This window comes from Poecilia reticulata, linkage group LG14 (genome assembly GCF_000633615.1).
Source record: "Poecilia reticulata strain Guanapo linkage group LG14, Guppy_female_1.0+MT, whole genome shotgun sequence".
Taxonomy (NCBI): Eukaryota; Metazoa; Chordata; class Actinopteri; order Cyprinodontiformes; family Poeciliidae; genus Poecilia; species Poecilia reticulata.
In genome coordinates this window covers 27,614,437-27,637,950 of record NC_024344.1, presented here as the reverse complement: position 1 = coordinate 27,637,950, position 23,514 = coordinate 27,614,437, and the positions used below count along the sequence as shown (strand labels likewise).

Sequence of the window (23,514 nt, the reverse complement as noted above, 5' to 3'; positions counted from 1 at the left end):
CCACAGAAGAAGTAGTGGAGGCGGGTTGTACTTAGCGCGGGTGGACTGTTACAGTTCTGCTGATGTGTCGTCTTGTTGCTCAAACATTATAACATTACTCTGCAGAATGGCTTCGTTTGTTACCGAGGTGCTCGCCAGCTCCGGGAAGCTGGAGAAAGAGGACCTGGCCAGCAAAATAAGCAGAATGTCCCGGAAGGTGGAAGATACCAAGGTAGTTTTCTATGACTAGCTTTAGCAGCTGCTAACATTAATGTGAAATAAAGTTTGAACTGTGATTAGCTGTGAACACCTGGCTGTTAGCTGAGCTCCGTTGGGAGATTTAAAGTAACAATCTCAGAAAGTAGTCATCGCGTTATTTAACATAATTCAGTACATCGGCAGGACTGCCATGATGTTATAAAAGGTAAAAAACCACTTTGGGTGTCATTGAATGCGACTTTCACAGCCTTGCTGCAAAAAAATGTAGCACTTCACACTATTTCATTAGTTTTACTATATTTTTACATTTAAACAAATCCATTTCTGAAAATTTAATGCAAGTATTTGCTGAAGAGGCAATTGAGGTTTTACAGATGCCTTAATCATATAAACTATCGAAGTTTGTCTTTCTTCCTGAAAGACCAGATTTGTAGAGTGAATGACAACGACCTTCACCGACATGGATGGAGGCTTCATTCAACTTTGTATTTCTGTTTTAAGACTGCTGATGCACTAAAGTCCTGTTGACCAAATTTCTCTGTGCTCTTCTGCAGGAGGAAGTGTGCGACATGATAAACAAAAAGTACAGTGAATTTCTCCCAAACCTTCAAGCATCAGAGGACCTGATGCAGCAGGTTGATATGGTCTCTAAAGAAATGGAAACACTTAAAAACTGCATTGAATTTGAGGTATAGTTTACATTTAGTTCAAATGACTATTTGCAGCATTGCGACTATTATGCTTTTTCTTGTGTGGATTTAGGTGCAGCAGAACATCCATGTGGCAGTGAATGAATACATTAAGCTGAAGCAGCAGCTGGAGAAGAACACTCTGATCATAAAAATGCTTGAACATTTAAAAGAGGTACATGGTATTTGTTGAGATTTTCTGCTGGATGTTTCAGTCTTTGATTCATTTTACTAATATTATTATTTTGTGATTCAGTTTCACAGTGCGATGGAAGACTTTAACAAAACACTACAGGAGAAAAAGTATGTTGATGCTGCCACCCATCTGGAAAAAGTAGGATCTGCTTTCCTTACATACTGAATTAGATTAAATGTTTAGATGGTGATACAATTGCTCAACCTGTAGGCATGATTTGTTAGCAGGATTATGAAAAATAAAAGCTTCTATAATCCAGCTGCAAAATATTTGATAAAATTAGCAGATTTTTTTTCTTTCTTCTTTACATTTTTCTAAATAAAAAATAAATTAAAGCTGTTCCAGACTCTCCCATCTTCTACAAAATACAAATTCCAAAGTTTTCACATTCAGCTCTTCGTTTCATTATTAAATTACATTGAAAGGACATCCCTTATTTCTGCTTGCCACACCACTACTTTGGTTTTTGAATTCCTGGTTGATAATCTGACGGCTAAGTGCAAGTTGATTAAAGTCACACAGTGTTTGCTGGGTTTTTCTGTTCTGTGTTGTGCACAGACTGTATGAAGCCATATTTCTCTTTGTTTGTGTGTGTGTTAACTTTTCAGGCAATAAATGGCTAACTTTAAAAGCTTAATTGCAAATTATATAAAATTTTTAAGCTTTTGATAATATTTAATATCTCATTGCTTCATTGAAAAAAAAAATCAATGTCAGAGATACTTCAGCTTTCTTATTACAACTAACATCATTAATTAAAATGAATTCCCAAAAGGAAAAGATGTAAAAACCTCTTTATGTGAATATTAACATTACAGTTGCCAATCATAATTTTTTTTTTAACTACATAAGACATTCATGTATATGGATCATCGACCTGTACAGGCAAGAAAAAACGTGGATTCACTGAAGGATTGGAAAACATCCCAGGTGCCTCTGCTTAGTTCCCTGACCTCTGAGCTGACCGTGCAGAGAGAGAATTTAATTTACCATCTGGGAGACGAGTGGAAGCGCCTCGTCATCTGGAGAGTACCGTCCACAAAGGGTGAGACATTCTAGTTAGAGGTGGTCTAGTGGAAAAGAGCTAAGAAATGCTCTCTGTTTAAATATTTCCAATATTTACCCAAACTGTTGTGTACAGTTTCGAATATACCTGTTTGACTATCTGTGTAGCAGTAGTAGTGATGGTTGAAAGTTTTTCTTTAGAATCTGCAGGTCCGAAGACCTTCCATAAGGTAGAGCTGGTGCTGAGTGAAGCCTGCAGTAAAGATGTTGAGCAGAAGCCAACCCCCCTGCTGTGCTCCGTCCTGCAAGCTCTAGCGATCCAAGGAGATCTTCAGAACAAGATCAAACTCTTCAGTAAGAACAAGCAACGTTTTAGAGTTCTATGTATGTTTGCACAAGTTTGGATAAGCTTGGAAAAAGGAGATGGAATGTAAAAATGCAACTCAATACAGGGAATTCATGTATTCCCTGATCATCCGGTCTGGACATATACGTTTAAACCAGCTATGTCCAAAGTGTGTCCCTGGAGCCACTTGTGAAATTTGAAATTGTTTTCTTTAACTTTTGACCACCAGCCAAGAGTGGGAATGGACAACAAAATATGATGCTACTTGTCTAAACATGTACATCTATCTGTTTGCATTTTTCCGTCTTATTTTCTCCATACATCCTGTTATTCTTCCATCTGTCTATCCTTCTTTCTGTTTTGACTTTAGTTATTTTTCAATAAAGTAGTTGCTCGACAGCTGCAAATGTTCAAGTTTGGAACTTTGACTAGAAGCTGTGCTGATGAAATCTATTTATTTTGTCATATTCAAGCTCATTTGTCTTTCTTTCTTTTCAGGTCAGGTGCTGTTGAAGAACATGCTGAAGCCGCTGGTTATGTACGCATCCCTTGAGCTTATTGTATCCGAGCAACATGGTGAGGGAACCATTTTGGGTCTGGAGTGTTTAGAGGAGGAGAACAAGGAGCGATCCACTCCTTCTCAAGTCTACAAGAAACTACTGCTCTTGTTAAAGACCCTACACACACACCTGCTGGGTAGAAAAAAGCATATAATGGCATTTTATTTTTTATCTTGAGATAGTCTTAGGCTAAAATCAAATTGCTGTTTGTTTTTTTCCCCCAAAGATGTTTCCATTGGAGACAAAAAGCTCTCTGCTATCCTTGGAGAGTTGATTTGGGAGGAAATGTCAAAGTGCATCATCCATGACTGTCTTGTGTACTCTATACCCACCAACAGCAGCGAGCTTGAAAGATACAACATTGTACGTACCCAAAACACTTCAACTCTGGCTCTTTATTGAATCATGCTTTTGACTGAATCACATTTTCTGTGTTCAAGGTGATTAAAGAGACGGAGGCATTCGAGGAGGCTCTGAAGAATGTGGAGTATCTGCAGGTAGATTCCACAGATCTGCTCAAATACGCCAGAGATGTCAACTGTCACTTTGCCAGCAAGAAGTGCAGGGATGTCATCGTAGCGGCGCGCAAGCTCATGACCTCCAAGATGCACAACACAGTTAAAGTATGTATCCATCAACAGTCAAGCTCAGGTCTGCACAGGGAAACAGAGGGTTACAATGTATGAATATAGTGCTATAGATACTAAAGACTCAATTATAAGAGTTGATCATAATCTGCTGCTAAGGAACTCTTATTCCTTGATTATGGAATAAGAGTTAATAACTCTTAAGAGTTAAGAGCTAAACTCTTAATTATGGGAAAATTCACTTTATCAGATTTTAAACCAATTTAGTAATCAATTGTTTACTAACTGCACTAAACGGACTCAAAGAGAAGCAATATGCTCAAAAAAACCAACGCATTCAGAGCAGCAATTAAGCCTAAACTGTACAAAGAAATGTATACATTTAGAATTTAAGATGAAAACACCTTTCTTTCTTTGTATGTAAATATTTTTCACCAAAAACTCCTCAAGTGGCAGTTTTAGCTTCATCTGGTTTAAAATCACTAAGGGAATGTTGCGTTGCACATAAGGCAAAAAAAAAAGTTTGTTTTCTTAGCTCAAATGAAATTGAATTGTTTATTTTCATCTTTTAAGATATTCCTAATATTGAATAAAAATATTTTAGGTTTTATGGACATTTTGTAGAATCTGTCAATTATTTTATTTGATTAATCATCAGAATAATCAATTCCTAAAGTAATCATTCGTTGCAGCCCTAATTCTCATACTTAAGTTATTTTTAATGATTAGTTATTTTTTATGTACCATTTGTTGTGCATGGTTCTAAGTTTACAAGTACAGATGATTAATAAGACAATAACAACAAGAGGGAAAAAATGTTAAGAAAACATTAAAAGTGAATTGAGCAATGTGGCACAGTTGCACTTGGACTAGAATTGAATCTTGATTTAAAAATATGTTGGAATCTTTCAGCAGCATCCTCACATTGTGTCCCCCCTGTGAAGTTCCTGCAGTCTGTTTCTCTCTGTAGCTTCGATTCTTTTCTCCTCCATTAGATCAGCCCTGAGTCGAAACTGCGGCTGCCCAAACTGCCTCCTCCCGGTTCAGAGGTGAAAGTGAAGCAGGAGGTGGTGAAGGAAGAGGTGTCGATGGAGAACTCCAAGCAGTTGTCTGCCTGCAGTCTACGCCTGCCAGCCTGTCGCATCAGCGAGTCTGTGCAACAGCTGATGGAGCTGGCGGTCAACACGCTGTGTGAAGCTGTAGGAAGCTCCACTCAGTGGTAAGTTTCAGAGACTTTTACTGTTTAATGCAGCCGGCCTCCTCCTGGGAGAAAAACACAGCTAATATGTCTCTGTTTTTCAGCTCCTTGCAGCTCTTCTTCACTGTTAGAAACATTTTTCAGCTTTTCTATGATGTTGTGCCGACGTACCACAAGTAAGAACGCTTCCAGCCCAGGTCGCATAAATCACATACTGTATTTGGAGAGATGATCGTTTGTAATTTTAATCTTTTTAGGGAGAACCTACTCAAGTTTCCCCACCTTGCTGCTGTCCAGCACAACAACTGCATGTACTTGGCGCACCACCTGCTCACACTGGGGCACCATTTTCGAGCCCACCTGCCGCAGCCCCTCAGCGAGGGCGTCGCCACTTTCGTTGACATGGTGCCTGGATTCAGGAAACTGGGTGAGCCAGCAGTTAAGAAAAGTATAGACATTAGAGGTGTGCCGGTCAATTGGCCACGATCATAATTGGTTGATTTCTTTGAAAAAGGAGGTAAAGCAACGCGCAGCTACCAACACTCACTTGGAAGAGCATGATGGTCTATTATGTCTAAACAAATAACACAAAAAATTATTCAAGTCTTGAAGCTGGCGGTGTAAGATGCTGGTTCTGCTCTCGCTCTTGGACCGCCGCTATGCTTTACTGGTAGTAATATTTCACAGACATAGAGCCGCTCACCCTCTACCAGACTGAACGTCTGCTTAAAGCTGCAGTATGTGAATTAAAGAAAAAGATTTTAAATATTTATTAAAATATGTCTATTATGTCTAAATTAGGTGAATTTATTGCCAGATAATTTTTCCATTTTGCAAGACAATATAGTATCATTTATGCCTAAAGTGAAAAATGAACAGCCATTCCAGATGTTCGGCAAAGATCGGCCTCATGGAGGATCAGTATCGGAATCGGCAGCAAAAATCCTGATCGGAACATCCCTAGTCTTACATTTAATTCATATTGGTCTTAAAGTTTAGAATGAGTTGGTGTTTAATGCTTGTCAAGAAGAGGGCTACAACAATCTGAGGTAAAAATGCAACTGTAAATGCATAGATTTTTTTTTTCTTCGCTAAAATCAACTAAACATGCAATATTTTCATGAAATGAGCAGAGTGATTGATGGAGATGAGATCTCGAATAAAATCGAACCAAAAAATTTAAACGGTTGAACACAAACGTCTCATCAGAAGATGGGCAGTTTTCTAACTTTCTAGAAAACAAGAAACAAATCTTGACATTAAAAATTTCCTGAAAGTTTATTTGTATATTTGTGGGGCCACACACATTTAGATCTGCACAAGCTTCCGGCTGTCCTCTGTTTCTTAGGTGCTCAGTGCTTTTTGGCCCAGCTGAACGTCCAGAGAGCTGAACTCCTTGAGAGACTGGCCACGGCTCACAACTTCAGCAACCTGGACGATGAGGACAACTACACTGCAACCAGCAAAGCAGTAAGACAGGTGAGAGAGGGAGACCTGTAACGGTTCAGAGCGTCTAGTGAGGTTTCATCGTTTCATTTTGCAGTAGGTTTATGTGGGGATGTGACCATGTAAACAAGACATTGTCTTGGCTTACTGTCGGTGTCCGTCGAAATCGTACAGGAACAGTTTTATATATTTATATGTTAAGAAAAAACTTCAAGCTCTTGTACACAATAAATGTGTTTCTGATAAGTGAAAAATGCAACTTTACAATTTTTTTTCATTCATACATGGTTTCTCACTAATTGCTGATGTATTTGTGTGTGTGCAGGTGATTCATCAGCTGAAGCAGCTGGGAACTGTGTGGCAGGACGTGCTTCCTGTCAGCATCTATTGTAAAACCATGGGCAACCTGCTCAACACAGCCATCACAGAAATTATTGCTAAAGTCATGATGCTTGAGGTTTGTTTTTGTTTTGTTTTTTGGCAGTTGACATGTGATGTACTAAAGGTGGGTTAAAAGTTCATTTAAATTACTGTATGTTGTTCTTAATTCACGGTGAACCAAATATTCCTAAGATTAGAGGACTTATGTCTCAGCACGATCTAGAGAAACTCATCCATGCGTTTATCTTTAGCCGCATTGATTACTGCAACAGCGTCTTCACAGGTCTGACTAATAAATCAATCMWMCAGCTGCAGCTGATYCAGAWGCTGCTGCTGCTGTTCTSACTAAAACCAGGAAGATAGAGACATAACACCAGTTTTAAAGTCCCTACACTGGCTCCCTGTAGCTCAGAGAATAGACTTTAAAATACTGTTGTTAGTTTCACTAGCGGAAACAAGTCAGCGTCGGGCCGGGGGGCGGGGCCAATGACCGGGGCCAATGACCGGGCCCCTCACGTGTATCACCTGCGCTGCTGGAAACTGTTGAGCGGGGGAGGGGTTGGGCTGTGTTTGTCGTTTGATTTTTACCCAGGAAGCACATTGGCTAAACCGCGTGTGAAACAGTCACTGGGACTGACTGCTATATATTCCATTGAGGGACAATAACTTTAACATTACATACACCTTTCTGAACAGGCGAGGGCGCACTTTCTCCATCTATAATCAGACATTAAAGCGACTTCAAACCATTCCTCCTTCCCTGGCACCTCCAGACCTGGGCCCCCATGGGCACCCACCTGGGCCTGGGCCAGGGGGCAGCCGTCCCCCCAGCCCCCCCAAAGCTCCGCACCTGGTTAGTTTATAAATCACTGAATGGTTTAGCACCACAATACATTAAAGATCTGCTGCTGTAGTATCAACCTTCAGGTTCTGGTTCTGGTCTTCTCTGCATCCCCAGAACCAGAACCAAATGAGGAGAAGCAGCATTCAGCTTCTATGCACCACAAATCTGGAACAAACTTCCAGAAAACTATAAAACAGCTGAAACACTGGGTGCCTTTAAATCTTGACTAAAAACCCACCTGTTTAGAGTTATATTTGAAATGTAATCAATTACGAATTTTATGATGGCATTTGACTTAATGGAATGTTTTGATTGTTGCATGACTTTGTGTTTTTGTTTATGTAAAGCACTTTGAAATGCCTTGCTGCTGAAATGTGCTATACAAATACATTTTGATTGATTGATAGTCAGCTTCAGAACAAAAGGATTTGTTGAATTTTAAGGAGGCAAGATTCCTTTTCATAAAATATATAAAATAAACGGAGTTAAATAAATAGCTTATTAAAATGCTTACAATTTTCTTCCTAAGCTTGTACTTGGTTTATTACATTTTCCTATGTAATTTACTTTAAAGCAAGAAAAAGAAGAAACCTTTAAGTAAAAGTTTACTGTGGTTTCTATATTATAATAGCCTTCTGCGCAGTCTTTATTGTAATATGTTTTTATTACAATTTTTAGTAGAGGTGTGCCGATCGATCGGTCACCGATCATAATCGGTGATCGGCGATCATTGGCTCTTGTTGCCGATACCGATCACCTGCATCTCATTTCTCAGCCTGCCTGTGCAGCTGGTCTCCTCTTTCCTTCACTCTGCACAAAACGCGCAGCAACAAATCCTAAGCGATGTGGAACTATAACGCACTGAGTGAATGGGGAAGTTTGCGTGTTGCGGCGGAAAATTGAAGCACGTCAAAATGCATCAACACAACGAAGCTAATACGACATAAAAACAATGTTATACTTGACGGAGTTTGGCTACATCGAGGCTCACTGCAGTAAAAAAGACATATGGAGGATCAGACAGCAGGTAAAGCGGCGCACAGCTACAAACACTCACCCGGATTAGCATGACGGTCAGAAAGCTAAACAAATAACCCGCAAAATTATTTAAGTCTTGGAGCTGCGATGTAAGACGCTGGTTCTGCTCTCGCTGTTGAACCGCTGCTACGCTACAGGTAGTAATATTTCATAGACGGAGCGCCGCTTCTGCTCCACCTGGTAGTGACTCTCACACCGAACCTCTGCTTAAAGCTGCAGCATCTAACCTAAAAATACATTTTACATACGTATTAAAACTTTCGCTGTCCTAACATGAGACAGATAATCTAATCGATCTCCTCCCTGCTCTGCATAATTACTCTGCTCAGTCAGAAACAGCCACTCAAAACTAGCAGTAATCAGTTAGCCGCCATGCTAACAGGAAGTTTTCATGCAGTAACTCTGGATTGTTTATTGTAATGGATCCTGTATTTGCCTTTGAATGTTAAGTTTTATACTTGAATTTTTTTGGCAATGTTGAGAGGTTTTATTTTGGCTCTTTGCATTATTTAACCTCTTCAGAGCCTCCATATGTTATCACTCTGTTAAAGATCGTATTACTGATAGCAGCACAATTTGCACAATGCCTGTTTAGTTTAGTTTTCTTCTTGGAAAAAGTTATTAAAAACAAGTTTTTGTCTAAATTAAGGTGAATTCATGGTTCCTTTTTCCACATAATGTAACCTGTAGTGTTTATGATAAAAAATTTTTTTTTTAAATTATGTGATTGGTATCAGTATCGCCAGGAAAAAACCTGATCGGCACATCTCTAGTTCCAATACAATGAGGGAAACTATTGGAAATTGTATTCCCAGTCTAGATAAGTAAGAGGACATTTTTTCCAGCCTTAATGTTCTATCCAATTGTCTTAAAGTTGTATTTATCCTTTCAACTGTCTGTCATCTAGCATATCGAACTAATTGGAGTTTTATGTGCAGGACATTTCCTCTGAGGACGGAGAGCACCTCCATACCCTGTGCCAGACTATCATTGAGGAAGGCCCGCTGGTGTTTACTCCCCTGGCTGAGGAGAACAAAAATAAGAAGTATCAGGAGGAGGTGCCGCTCTACGTGAAGAAGTGGAGCGCTTTCAAGGAGCTCGTCATCGTGCTGCGAGCCAACCTGCAAGAGATCGTTGACAGGTTAGAAGCGCTAAAGTCGTGACGGTACAAAGAGAATTCATTCTGAAAGCACAAGCTGAGGCTTTGATCTTTTTTTTAACAGGTATTGATAATGTTAATATATTTAAAGAATTTATGTGAGTGAGTTCAAACATAAAAAACTTTTTTTCTAGTTAGTTGGGTTTAAAGTCATTATAAGGCTGTATAAATTGTGTAAAAATGAAATTTATTGACCCAATGTTTAGGCCTGTCACAATAACGAATATAGCTGGACAATAAATTGTCTATGAAATTATTGTGATAAATGATAGTCATTTGAGACCATTTTTAACCAACACAATAATAAAGGCATAGTGCAAGGACATCCTGTTGGAGATCAAAACCTTAATTTTTAGAGACCATCTAACTCTGGAACTGGAAAACATTTGAAATATTCAAAATAAACAAAACAACACAATAATTCAAATGGATTATGAAATATCTGTAACCAAAATTAGTTTTAAAAATGTTAATCATTCAGCTTAGACGGGGGAAACAGGCAAAAGTGACAGGTGGTGCAAACTATCTGCTTCCTACTGAGTGTCAAATGTTTGGAACATTTTTCAAAATAGCATCTTTTCAACGATATTGAAGACGAGAATCTTTCTAACGATTGTTACTCAAGCTCATTTTAATTTATCATGTGATTAATTGGTTTATTGCTTATCATTACAATCTTTCCAGTGGTGTCCCTTATGGAAAGTAAACTGACAAAAACCCTATTTCTCCTCCAATTTTGACTTTCTTCTTTCTGGGATTCTTCTCCACAGATGGACTGATGGTAAGGGTCCACTGGCTGTAGAGTTCTCCAGTTTGGAGGTGAAGAGTCTGGTCCGAGCTCTGTTTCAGAACACTGAGAGGAGAGCTGTTGCTTTAACCAAGATCAAATAGACTATTGGACAAACAACAAAAGCACCAAGCAGACTGTGTTGCACCTTTTTCCTGAGTGGAAAATCTGACCTTGCCTTTACTCATTGCTTCATGTAAAACCTTCACCTACATGAAAGATTAACAGATTGCTTAAGACAGGAGATGCTGCTGCAGGATGTTATTCCTGCACAAAACATCTGTACATTTCACTGCCTCAATTGTGAAGCTTTGGTTTTTGTTTGGTAGCTTTCATATGTTCACATGTTGAAATTTCCAGTTAATTAAAGCTCAGCTTTGTTCTCTTTTCAAGTTCTGTTCTTTTCTGTACAAATGTCATTTTACAAAACTTTGTTTAAAGTTTAACATCCATGAAGTGGTACATTTCTTGCAAATGACATGAAACTGAACTCTTCTGTAATGTATTTATTATTCCTTTAAATAAACCAAAATACTTTGCTTCTTTTTAGCTTGACCTGGTTCTCTGTTTTCCTCATAAATGAAAAACAACCCAGTTTTGAACCTTGAAAGAAAATGTTTTGTCCTGCCGACTTTCCTTAATAATGTGGTCAGACAACATTTGGGTGTAATCGAATGCTTGAAACTCATGAGTTGGTGTTGAAGAGGAATGCTGGGATTGATTATTTTATCATGCATCTATACTCTTAAATCTATTTTATATTTTCCATTGTAATTCAGCACTACAAATACTACTTTGTGATGTGACATCAGGATGACAATTGGGGACTTTCACACATCTGTTTCAACCCTAAGGTACATTTTCATAGGCATGTTCATTGGTTCGCAGAATTATATGCAGGTATGGTAATGTCCATCTAACTTTCTAGGAAGGAGATGGGTTCTGAGTCCCAGAGTTGAACGTGTTTTGTTGGTTTATGCTGACTGAAGATGATGGTCATCCACAGTGAAGCAAATGTTGCATCATTTTGAGCTGCAAGGCCACTCAGAGGACGCCAGCAATGCTCCAAAAGTAACATGAATGCAGATTACATTTTACAAGTGTAATCTGTAAGTTTAACTGTCACAAATGCAGTGACAGTTAAAATTTGGAGATGGGGCCTGTGGGTTCATAAAATTAAAGTTGAAGTATTTAGGCATAAACACACGAGTCTCACTTAACTAATATTAAAATGGATAACAGAATTAAATAAGTATATATATATAAATAGACTGTCTTTTTTACAACTGTTAAATAGTTTATTCTTCAAAAAGGGTTTAAATTGTTTTCATTCATGATTGATTCCAGGCTTTGCTCGGTAGAGGGCGCTATCGCACCGAAACTTCCCTAAGCAGCATGAAGAGATACGAGAGTCGTCAGGCGGCGCGCTACCGCCATGTCACCTAGAGAGAAACATTTAGCGCTTTTCTCCGGTTTATGCCTAGTTTTGCTAGTGTTTTATTATATACCTATCTTTATTTACGGAACTTTAATTCTATCAGTCTGCTGTTTTGCCTTTTACTATCGCAGTGGAGAACATCTTCCCGCCAGGTTAGGCCCGAATCCTCGCGGTGGGCTACACATCCCAGCCGTGTTCCGGGACTGGTTGCCGGGCTTGAAGACAACCGGCGTGTCGTTGGCTGCGCGGGGAAAACCGAAGAGGAGCATCAGCAGCTACAAAGCTGAGCACAGAGAAACAGAGGGACACTTCAGACAAAGACCTAGTGAAACCGGGATTTATCGAAGGGAAGCCTTGACAAGCGACTCATTTCTTTTCAGCCCCCGGGATTTTCTCATGGGGAGTTATATCGGGAAACCCGAAAGTCCAACCGCCGACTCTGGGAGGCCAAGAGCCGGGAGAAACCCCCGAGAGCAGCTGCGGGAAAGGCTGGCCAGACCCAACCATGCTGTCTATACCCCGAACAGGAGACTTTCATTCACTGGGTAATTAAACAAGAACATAGAGACTTGTCTACCTCCTCTAGCATTTCTAACTCGTTCATACTCGAGATGAAAGTTTATTGGCGGGTTTAAATTTGCTCTCTTTCGCTTAAATTGGATTATAGCGCACAGATGAGGCTCGCATGTGCAGAAACGTAGCAAAAAAAATCTTTTAAAACGTGGCCTTTTTGAAATATCAAATTGTGAACTTTTGTTGCTAACCAGGTCAGGCAAAAATACACCGTTTTTATTGACTTTCTCATGAAACCACTCAAACTTGATGGGTTTGAGCCTTTTACCATTCTAATGAGTTGCATAGTAAGCCACAAAAGTAGAAACGAGAAAACAAACGTGACATTTTTATATTTTCTACAAGATAAAGTTAAAGTGAGTAGCAGCCGTCTCCAACTTATGAGAGCAAAAAGAAAATGACATGACATAAAGAAATTATTTACTGTACTGTTGTAAATTATGTCAGTTATTCATATAAGTGTTGGCTATGGCAGACTGAATGAATAGCTGACGGGCTTCTTTGGACAATATTTTCCTTTCCAGAAACTTCTCGGAGCCTTGTCATCATTCTGGTCGCACTTGTTGTTATCAAAGAGAAACTTTTGCTGTATATTTCTACTTGATGGAAGTGATATTTACCTCACTATGTTCCTTGCAGTGAGACGCTGGGTGCTCCGGGGAGGTTCACCATCACCCCCCAGCGTCACTACCCCCTGCAGCAGCTGGGTGTGTCCTCAGTGGGAGTTCTGCCTCCCGTCAAATGGGACGGCTTCAGAAAGAAGAACATCCTCAGTCCTCGTAACTCCCCGGCTGCCCTCAGCCCCGTCACCGTGAAGATTGCAAGACCTGACCACAGGAACCCCAGGTCTCATATCGTTTCATAACTGTCTTATGGTTATTGAACTGAAAACTCCAAACAAGTCTCCTGAAGTTTAATTGCATGTCTGGTCTGGATTCTAGTGTGAACCATCAAAGCTGTGCCGGGCTCACCCGGGCCTCTTCGGACCCCTGCTCCAGAGAAAGCGTCCTGAGGGTGTTGAAGGAGAGCCGCAAGAGGGAAGTGGAGGATGAGGACAGGAGCTTCACAACAGAGCAGAGGAGCAAAAGAAGGTAAATATGACTGGATCAAGTTGACATAAGATCCATTTTTCTTTAAAGACCATTAGATTTAGAAAGTATTTAATTCTTATTTCTAAAAGATGAGAAATGTAGTTTTGTTACAGGAGCAATCAAATCTTTATAAATATCCATCCCATTGTACATTTCACCCTTTTATTGCTTTAACAAAATAATCATGACCAACAAAATCTCCTTTTTTGACAAAAAAATTACAAGGTGAAAACCAAGTTCCGTAAAATAATGACAAATAAAAACATATAACATTAAATAAATTATTGCATAACTATTCACTCACCTCAAGTCTGTGTAGATAGGTCTTCTTTCCACTCCATGTGAATAGACTCAGCTAAAACAATGAGTTGATTATTGAAGTAATCATCAACTAATTTAGTAATTTAATAATTAACTCGAGGTGTGCCGATCGATCAGCCACCGATCATAATCGGCCGATTTCCGTGAAAAAGTGTATGATCGGTGATCGCCGATCACGGTTTCTTGTTGCTGATCACACAAACTGATCACCTGCTTCTCATTTCTCAGCCTGCCTGTGCAGCTGGTCTCCTCTTTCCTTCACACTGCAGAAACACCGTTTTAGATTTTCAGCAAACAAAACTTATTCAGTTTAATCATGTATAGAGTTATATTACTGAACTCTTATTGATTATTAATTAAAACAACACCCTACTAGGAATGCGCGGTATAAATGGTGTACAGTAGAAACAATAGAAATTTGACCTATGATAGAGATCTGTAGACTACCGGCTAATCGCGGTTATGCTTGTTGATGATGTAATCGACTGGCAGTAATACAGAGCAAGTGGCTAAGATCGTTACACATCCCTACACCCTACATTTTCACTAATCAGTTCTGATTTCCCTCCTCAGGCGTAATGACAGCGATGGAAGTTCTCACTCTGCTTTTGAGCCTCTGCTGCCCAACGGAACGGCATCCCAGCTGGTCCCCAAGTGAGTCAATCAAGAGTCTCCAAAGTCGGACAGATTCTGCATAGTCTGGAATTTGATTCAAAGGGAACCTGTCATGCAAAATTCACATTTTGCATGACAGGCACTTAGGAAAAAAAACCCAGGCATCTTTTGGCAATAACTTGGAGGTTTTTTGGTGTTCAAAAAAACAAGCAACTTCAAAATTCTCCCAATTGTTGAATCACACTGAGTCATTGCCTAGCAACCCCAGCCTAGCTCATCCCATCACCTAGCAACCCAAATGAAACTCCAGAACTTTTGGTCAGCTGGTTTTGCTGCTCTATGCACTGTACAATGGCTGCTGGAACACACGAGGGTTTTATTTTTGGGTTGTCATTCTGAAACCACGTGCTGCATTCTTGTTGGTTGTGCAAGAGGCTCCACTTCTGCTTTTCAAAGATGTAGGATTGTATAATTGCATATTTCCAGCCTTTTCAAGTGCAAGTGTAAACGTTGAGTTGGACGGCGTGGCCAGCAGCAGCTTATTTGGATTTACAGTGACAAGAGGCCCTAGAATAGCTCATTCAGAAAGGAGTTCAAGATGGGCTGAGCTGAGCAGACTAAAATCTCATTATCTAAGAATGATTTTGTGCAAACAATGCAATGAACATGATTTGCATAGTCCACACACCTATCCTAGCCTGCTCCGGGAAGTTTTTGAGGTCACCTTTAAATGTATTCTCGATTTTTGAAAAATATGGAAAAAGGAAATATAGTATGGAAAAATACAGTTGTTTATTCCCCATTCTACTGTTTAAAAGTCTCACCTACCTCCCCGTTTGTCCGTCCATCCATCCATAAATCCATTAGTTCATGCTTCACTCAGCAATCCATTTATCTGAGCGTTCCCCATGCATCTTCCTTCCTCACTCTGGTTTTTGCAGGTTCCATGTTTTTTCAGAAACAACCCCTGTTAACGTGGGACTAAGTGTTTGTGTCACTGTTTTTTTTTTTTTGTTCTCTCCCAGACCAGGAAGCCTAAAAAGAGGCATGACCTCAGCGATAGACGAGACCACCCTGAAGAGGTCCCGCACCTCCTCCATCAGCTCCGGTTCTGGGGCTCATGGTCCCAGAGGAACCCCCAGCACCAGGAGAAACGCCATCCAGAGCTCCTACAGCTCCACAGTTGGCCTCAGCCAGGTACAGCGCTGTCATCGTAGCAGAGATACAGGGTTTTCTCTACAATTCTTTTTAAACCGTGGGGTTGGGGTTTCTTGGGTGAGTGTAGATTTGTTTCAATCACTAATATGACACAAGGAAAGTTAGAAATATTTAAATATTACACATGTTCTAGTATAGATCACTGTCATTTCTATGGCGAACATTGAGCATCCCCATTTAATGTAACCTCTGCGTCTTCCTTGGATCCCTTACTCTTCTGAAAATATTTTTATGTACTCTCAGTAGGTGTATTTGCATTGTTATGCAATTTTTATGCTATTAGTTAACAATGGTCTCAATATGACAATATTATTGTTTATCACAATAATTTCTGGGACAATTAATAGACGAGCAAAATTTGTTATGGTGACGGGCCTAGTTTCACTATCCTGACATGAGAGATAATCTGTGAAAAAATTTGATCTCCTCTGCCTCCTCCCTGTGTTCTACAGAATTACACCGCCGGTCAGAAACAACCAATCAGAACCAGGACAGCTAGCCATGCTCTCAGGAAGTTTTGATTGAGTAACTTAGGGTTGTTTATTTTAATGCAACCTGCATTTGACTTGGAATGAATGTTTCCTTTTTTACTTGACATTATTTGATATAGGCAGTGTTGTGAGATTTGACTTTATGAATAATTTAGGTGGTTGAAAACATTACTGTTAAATACTGTATTAATGATGGCAGGTTTTGACTGACTACTTGCTGCATTGTGCCTGCAAGTTTTTTTGCATGTTTTTTGTCTAAATTGTGTGAATTGTGTGGTTCCATTTTTCCAGATCATGTAGTAGCATTAGCATGCTACTGCTAAAGTGAAAAATTAACAGCTAATCCATGTGATCAGTATCAGCAGCAAAACATCTAATCAGAGCATCCCTAAACTGTATTAGTTGCATTTGAACAACTTTACTGTTGTTCAAATGCAACATACCTTCTCATTAGGGTTGATTTCACAGGCTTGAACTAAAAATTCTTTCAGGTATCTTTCTTTCACCTTTTCTCTCCTACTTCAGACTGTCTGTAGTTTTTCTTCACTCCTAAGAGAAGAACCGTGCACAGTAGGCAGCTTCACAGCCAGATAGGCAGGAGCCTGTGCTGTTTTGGGTTTTCAAAATACACAAAATGTTAATTTTTCATAATTAGAGGTGTGCCGATCGATCGGTCACCGATCATAATCGGGCCGATTTTCGTGAAAAAGTGCATTATCGGTGATTGGCGATCATTGGCTCTTGTTGCCGATACCGATCACCTGCATCTCATTTCTCAGCCTGCCTGTGCAGCTGGTCTCCTCTTTCCTTCACTCTGCACAAAACGCGCAGCAACAAATCCTAAGCGATGTGGAACTATAACGCACTGAGTGAATGGGGAAGTTTGTGTGTTGCGGCGGAAAATTGAAGCAGGTCAAAATGCATCAACACAACGAAGCTAATACGACATAAAAACAATGTTATACTTGACGGAGTTTGGCTACATCGAGGCTCACTGCAGTAAAAAAGACATATGGAGGATCAGATAGCAGGTAAAGCAGCGCACAGCTACAAACACTCACCCGGATTAGCATGACGGTCAGAAAGCTAAACAAATAACCCGCAAAATTATTTAAGTCTTGGAGCTGCGATGTAAGACGCTGGTACTGCTCTCGCTGTTGAACCGCTGCTACGCTACAGGTAGTAATATTTCACTACCTGAAATACCTTCTGCTCCACCTGGTAGTGACTCTCACACCGAACTTCTGCTTAAAGCTGCAGCATCTAACCTAAAAATACATTTTACATATGTATTAAAACTTTCGCTGTCCTAACATGAGACAGATAATCTCTAAAAAAATAATCGATCTCCTCCCTGCTCTGCATAATTACTCGGCTCAGTCAGAAACAGCCACTCAGAACTAGCAGTAATCAGCTAGCCGCCATGCTAACAGGAAGTTTTCATTCAGTAACTCTGGATTGTTTATTGTAATGGATCCTGTATTTGCCTTTGAATGTTAAGTTTTATACTTGAATTYTTTTGGCAATGTTGAGAGGTTTTATTTTGGCTCTTTGCATTATTTARCCTCTTCAGAGCCTYCATATGTTWTCAGTCTGTTAAAGATAGTATTAYYGATAGCAGYACAATTTGCASAATGCCTGTTTHGTTTAGTTTTCTTCTTGGAAAAAGTTATTAAAAACAAGTTTTTGTCTAAATTAAGGTGAATTCATGGTTCCTTTTTCCACATAATGTAACCTGTAGTGTTTATGATTTTTTTAAAAAATTGTCATCGGTATCGGTGATCTGCCCTCATGGGTGATAAGTATCGGTATCGGCAGGAAAAAACCTGATCGGCACATCTCTATTCATAATATTTAAATTAATTTCAAACTTTGATTATGATTAGTACAAGTGTGCAACATGTGATATATTTGTATATCTCTCACGTGCTTTAAAAATAATATATATTTACAAACAAAACTTAATTTTGAAGGTGTGGTGCCTTTTATTTTGCTGTGACGGTGCGCCATGATCCATTCCATGTAGAGGAAACCCTGACATTAAAGCATTCTTCAGTTTTCACATCCCTGTTCTCCTTGCAGTGGAAGAAGCCGTCTGCTCCCAGCTCTCCTCTCTCCAGCCTTGAATCATCTCGCTCTCAGACTCCAGAAGGAGCCTCTAAAAGAACCAGGTCTGTTGCTCTCTGGTTGCCAACAGTCATTCACACTAACTGTTGAGTCTTAAGGATGTTGTTTCATAAACAGAGAGGAAGACATCCAGTCTCCCAGCTCAGCATCTTCTGTGAGATCAAATCACACAATGTCAGAGAAAACACCCGATACTTGTAAGTTTGATCTACCTTCAGTTTTTTTTTATGCTCAAGAACTTTTAAAATGGAAATGCATGAAGCCATCCTTCCTTCCTTCTCTCTCTCTGTCTGTATTTCACTCACTCACTCACTCACTCACTCACTCACTCACTCACTCACTCACTCACTCACTCACTCACTCACACACTCACACACTCACACACTCACACTCTCTCTCTCTCTCTCTCTCTCTCTCTCTCTCTCTCTCTCTCACACACACCTGGAGTTGGGTCGTAGGGCTAACAGCCTAAGTAGGGAGGTCTAGACTTCCCTCTTCCCAGTCACTTGGGCCAGTTCCTCCAGGGGAATCCCAAGGCGTTCCCAGGCCAGCCGAGAAACATAATCCCTCCAGCGTGTCCTGGGTTTTCCCTGGGGCCTCCTCCCAGTGGGACGTGCTCTGAACACCTCACCAGGGAGGCGTCCAGGAGGCATCCTGACCAGATGACCGAGCCTCAACTGGCTCTTCTCGACGTGGAGGAGCAGCGGCTTTTCTCTATTTTTATACACCTATATAAAAGAGACAAATAACTATTTTCCTCACTTTCTTGAGTTAAATCACACTAATTGATAAGTTAAACAAAGTTATTTAAATTGCAAGATTTCTTTTGTTAAATTGGTGCTGTGTTCTTGTACCAGTCGGGTGCATCGGGTATGTGTGAGGGACATTTCAACACAGATTTTATATTTTAGTTTAGTTTTATATTTTACTAGTTTACCTTGTCCCTGCTTAGACTGTAAATGCTATCACAATATGTTATACAGCAGTGCTTTTCATATAATAGTGAATTGAAACTTGCTTCTTTAGTTATTTTGTATTGCTTTTAACTCCAAAATGGGGTGTTGAAAAAGTTTGAAATTCTACCTTGAAAAGTGCTTAAATTTCACTATGAGACAAGTGTAGGAACCTTGTTTTAATTTTCCAGCTTTGATTATATTGTAGCAAAACAAACTCCAGTCCCCAAAGTTCCTGTCACAACAACAAGAGACTCAACTGGAAGTGGTGGGAAAAGAAAAAGAAAGATCCAGCTGGTGTCCAGCAACCGGGATGATCAAATCTCTCTGGTAAGGAGTTCAGAATGTCCAGACTTTACCCTAAACTAGCCGTTCTCAACGTGGGCGGTGCTGCCCCCCAGGGGGCGTTCAGGGGCGCTGGCCCAAATTTTTAAAAAAGGGGCCGCTGGGATTCCTTTGGGGGGCGTTTGGTCAAAGGTAAACTTTACACCTTAAGTGCACAACAATACCAGTTTAGACTTTGAACAACTTGGTAAAACTGTATTGTGTAACATTAAATCATGCTTGGCTGCAACTGTATTGATGGCAGATCTTCTCCTTCTCCTCGGTGTCTGTTAGCTTTTGGCGCAGCTCCGCTCCTGCTACTCGTAGCTTCACCGCATCAGTTCAGCGTTAAGCCGGCTGATGATGTTGCTGTGATTCACTTGCCTGGTGTCTGATTTTCAAATATTTTATGTTTTATTGAGGATTTTTGTACATATGTTTTGGCAGTTCTGTGATCATGTCAAAGCAGCAACTTATATTAAAAAGTGTTTTATTTCCGTTTGAAAGCTGCCCGCTTCCATGGAAGGACAACAGAAAATCTCTCTTATAAACATGTAATTACTGAAATCACAATACCCTCATTTTGTATCCCTCTGAAAAATGAACCCATTTAAATAAAGAAAAACCTCCATCAGTGATACCACGATAGAGAGCGTTCATTTTATAGCGTTAACACGGTGCTGTAAGTGGTCCGGTATGAAACGGGGGTGATGGAACAACACAGCACTTTTAAGTTTCAATAATTGGAATACCGAAATTGTTTCCGTTGTTTTAAAAGGTTTATGTCAGTCTGCCTTTTCCCCATCGATAAGCTTCCCGACCGCCCTGCACGTTAAGGGGTAAAAAAAAAAAACCGACGCGCACATTGCGCAAAACTCTGAAACAGGAGAAGCGGGACATAAGACGTAGCGACGAACTAGATGTGAATTATGGCATAAAAACAGAGAATCCGACGCTGAACAGTGAAAAATCAACACATGATGTGAAACATGATGATTAGGCGGCGCAGCAGGTGATGAGTGAAGATTACTGATGGTCAATAAACGATAAAATAAATTTAGCAACTGGAAAGAAACTAAAGTGGACATAGCAATAAACCAGGAGAGGATAAAACTAATCAAATGAAACTAAATGGAAATGAATGAAGAACAAAATGCAAGAATAAACTAAGAAACTAAAGTAAATACAGAGGAATAAACTGGTATGGCAAGACCTTTAGAGCAATAATTAATACAGAGACTGTATGGCAAGAATAAACAGACACTATTTCCAGATAAAAGGTAAAATAATATTGTTGAAGTGCCATGGGTTTGTTTAGACCACATCTAGTACTGAGAATAAATATATCTTACAGACCATAACAGTAAAGAACTGATCACTTATTTATGTTTTTAATTAGATTTGATATATTTATTTCTTCAATATTATTTTTCATGTCAGTGTTAATGTCATGAGGCTGATGACTCCATGACACTTTCAATGGACTATTCCTATAGCTTTTTTGTTCTCTGGGAAATCATTTTTGATGATAAATAGAGAAACAAGGAAAAATAATCAAAACATCTACAATAGTGATAGTAATATTAATGATAAAATAATGGTCAGTGCAAAGTAGCCTACAAATTCTCTGGTGGGGGGCGGAGAGGGACCTGGATAAAGGCTGGGGGGGCGCTGGCCTGAAAAAGGTTGAGAAACACTGGTCTAAACGATACATTTAGTTTGCATCACAGATTCCTTCAGTCTGGAAAAAGATGGGATTACATTTAAGATTTTTGTGTGTTGAAACTATTAAAAAGGCAAATATGATATAATTTTTTTCCTGAAAGTTGCATTTATCTCTTATGTCGTTTTGACCAAATTCAAAGTCTGATCACTGAAGAAATATGTTTATCAAAAATAATTACTATCATAAATAATAATTATTTGTGTCTGTTTTGTTTAAGTGGCTTAAAAATGAAAAATTAATGAAATATTATTTCAGAAAAGTGTTGGAACCCTGAGCCCCAAATCATAACTTCACATCCAACTCAACAGCATTTCACACCATCACATAACTGGTGACTTGTTGATGCTGTAAATCCTGACATTTGATTGTCTGAATAGAAAATGTTACCTAGTTCCTGTACAACAAATTCACCGTGCAGAGATGAGCCACAAATATTACCTGACATTTTCAAAAAAATACATTCTATAATTTTTGATAAATTAAATATCTACTGCAGAAAATCTATTGTATTTTGTCATTCCTATTTTTAGGTTTTGATATAAAGAAAAACAGAAAATGTTTTCAAAAAATTTATTGCTGCAGTTATATGAGATGTTGATATTTGCACATAGTTTCTGGCCTCAGAACAAGAAAAATATATCTAAATAAAAACTACTGGTACATAAATTAAATACAGTTCCTTGGGGGAAAAGCCTAAAACTCTTGGCAGCTCTGTAGGGTTATTGACTGAATAAAAGTTAGTAAAAGGAAAACCTTAATAAACATTCAAAAACTGAAAAACTATTTAGCAAATTCGGGAAAAAAAAATTTTTTATGACCCCAGACTTGTGCGCAGTTTTCTGTGAGTTTTATGATGTGTTTGGATCGTTTGGTTCTAATTTTTGGGAATATAGATTTCAGTCTGAATGTCTGTTTGGTTGCAGCCTCCACCCCCTGAGCTGGGCTACACCATCACAGCTAGAGATCTGGACGAAGAGAAAAAGGCAGCCATCAGTAAGATCCAGAAAGTCCTGGAGACTCCTGGTGAGCAACTCTAAAGGAATTTGTTGGAGAATTTTTATCTTTTCTCTTTCATCTTATTGTTAAATGTTGACTTTTAGCCTCAGAACTAGAGACGTCCATGCCTCCAGAAGCCTCCACCTCAACTCAACCTGCTGCACCGACGGCCACACTGAGCAGCCTCCTGGCAGCTCCTCTGCCCACATCCACCTCTGTCGTTCCAGTCATTAACCTGGACCCGATTCCTGGTGGCAGCAGCAGTGCAGCAGCCCCTGCAGGCCCCAGCACTCTGCTGGAGGCCCTCAAAGTGAAGATCAGTGTCCCCACCAGCTCCACGTCTGTTGCCAACACCACCACAGGTAACGATTATGTTACTAATCCATTCATCTGTTGATTATTCCGGCGATTAATCAATTAATCAGATAAAATAATTTGCACTTTCAGGAAATTTTTCATTTAACCACTGAAGCCTTCTTATGCAATATTAAAAATGCATGAAAATATGCAAACAAACAATTAAATTATTTTTTAAATAAAATATTTCATTGCTTAACATGCAATAAAAGCTTTCCTTTAAGGCGGTTTTCCACTAGACTCCTCTAATCAGAATGGTTTCAGTTCACCTCGGCCTAATTTGTTTTCCATTAGCAAGTCCGGCATGGCTCAGTCCTACTTCAGGGTTAGTACTAGCAGCACACAGCAGGGTACGGCACAGAAAAGATTTAATTGACAGCTGTGCACATTCATTGACTGGCTCGTGATTTACGTCCCTGAAAACTGCAAACGACATTTAGCGTTTCCCTGTGGATCGTGGTGACGCCGTCTGCTTTCAGAGAGCTGCTCTGAAAGCATGGTGGTGGCAGAGAGGGTGGTAGAACCGAGGAGTTTATTATGAGATTAAGGAGCAGCGATAGGAACACATGGTAACTTTTGCGGTAGATTAACTGAATTGGCAGCGCTGCTACCAGCTTGTCTCTCTGAAATACAGACAGTAATAAGAAGAGAGAAATGGTGCAGCTGTGGTCAACTTTCTGATGGAGCTGCGGTTTTGTGTTTATAGTGTGAAACACAGGAACTACATTAACTTGTGATGTGAGTTTTATTTTCACCCATCCATCCATTTTCTTCCGCTTATCCGGGGTCGGGTTGCGGGGGCAGCAGCTTCAGAAGGGAGGCCCAGACTTCCCTCTCTCCAGCCACTTCT

The 23,514-nt window shown here is 39.7% G+C and overlaps 2 protein-coding genes across 4 annotated transcripts in view; both read left to right on the top strand.

The window, feature by feature from the left end:
* zw10 (zw10 kinetochore protein) lies at positions 1 to 10,983 on the top strand. Of its 2 annotated transcripts, none has more exons than XM_008428680.2 (16): positions 1 to 211; positions 753 to 833; positions 961 to 1,062; positions 1,144 to 1,221; positions 1,969 to 2,128; positions 2,290 to 2,442; positions 2,933 to 3,130; positions 3,221 to 3,357; positions 3,435 to 3,617; positions 4,577 to 4,800; positions 4,884 to 4,955; positions 5,037 to 5,206; positions 6,128 to 6,258; positions 6,551 to 6,682; positions 9,427 to 9,629; positions 10,418 to 10,983. In XM_008428680.2, the coding sequence occupies exons 1-16, from the start codon at positions 107 to 109 to the stop codon at positions 10,536 to 10,538; spliced, it is 2,250 nt and encodes a 749-aa protein (XP_008426902.1). In that variant the 5' UTR covers positions 1 to 106; the 3' UTR covers positions 10,539 to 10,983. The 2 variants fall into 2 exon arrangements, with proteins under 2 accessions (XP_008426902.1, XP_008426900.1); XM_008428678.2 differs by having other exon boundaries at positions 753 to 887.
* An 813-nt stretch (positions 10,984 to 11,796) lies between these two features.
* The window catches only part of pom121 (POM121 transmembrane nucleoporin), a 20,662-nt gene continuing 8,944 nt past the window's right edge, over positions 11,797 to 23,514 (top strand). Inside the window, exons 1-10 of one of the 2 annotated variants that reach the window (XM_008428677.2) lie at positions 11,797 to 12,417; positions 13,085 to 13,291; positions 13,387 to 13,536; positions 14,431 to 14,511; positions 15,498 to 15,669; positions 18,264 to 18,352; positions 18,426 to 18,505; positions 19,470 to 19,591; positions 22,235 to 22,334; positions 22,412 to 22,669. In XM_008428677.2, coding sequence (XP_008426899.1) covers positions 11,870 to 12,417; positions 13,085 to 13,291; positions 13,387 to 13,536; positions 14,431 to 14,511; positions 15,498 to 15,669; positions 18,264 to 18,352; positions 18,426 to 18,505; positions 19,470 to 19,591; positions 22,235 to 22,334; positions 22,412 to 22,669 — 1,807 coding nt within the window. In that variant the 5' untranslated portion in view covers positions 11,797 to 11,869. The remainder of the gene's footprint in view (positions 12,418 to 13,084; positions 13,292 to 13,386; positions 13,537 to 14,430; positions 14,512 to 15,497; positions 15,670 to 18,263; positions 18,353 to 18,425; positions 18,506 to 19,469; positions 19,592 to 22,234; positions 22,335 to 22,411; positions 22,670 to 23,514) is intronic. The other variant, XM_008428676.2, reaches the window with a different exon arrangement.

What these genes read in the sequence shown, in the direction of transcription:
- zw10 (XM_008428678.2), top strand. Translation starts at nt 107, where the DNA reads ATGGCTTCGTTTGTTACCGAGGTGCTCGCCAGCTCCGGGAAGCTGGAG. An exon ending in GAACAAGATCAAACTCTTCA is followed by an intron (nt 2,443 to 2,932) that starts GTAAGAACAAGC and finishes CTTTCTTTTCAG; the next exon opens with GTCAGGTGCTGTTGAAGAAC. An exon ending in CTGCAAGAGATCGTTGACAG is followed by an intron (nt 9,630 to 10,417) that starts GTTAGAAGCGCT and finishes TCTTCTCCACAG; the next exon opens with ATGGACTGATGGTAAGGGTC.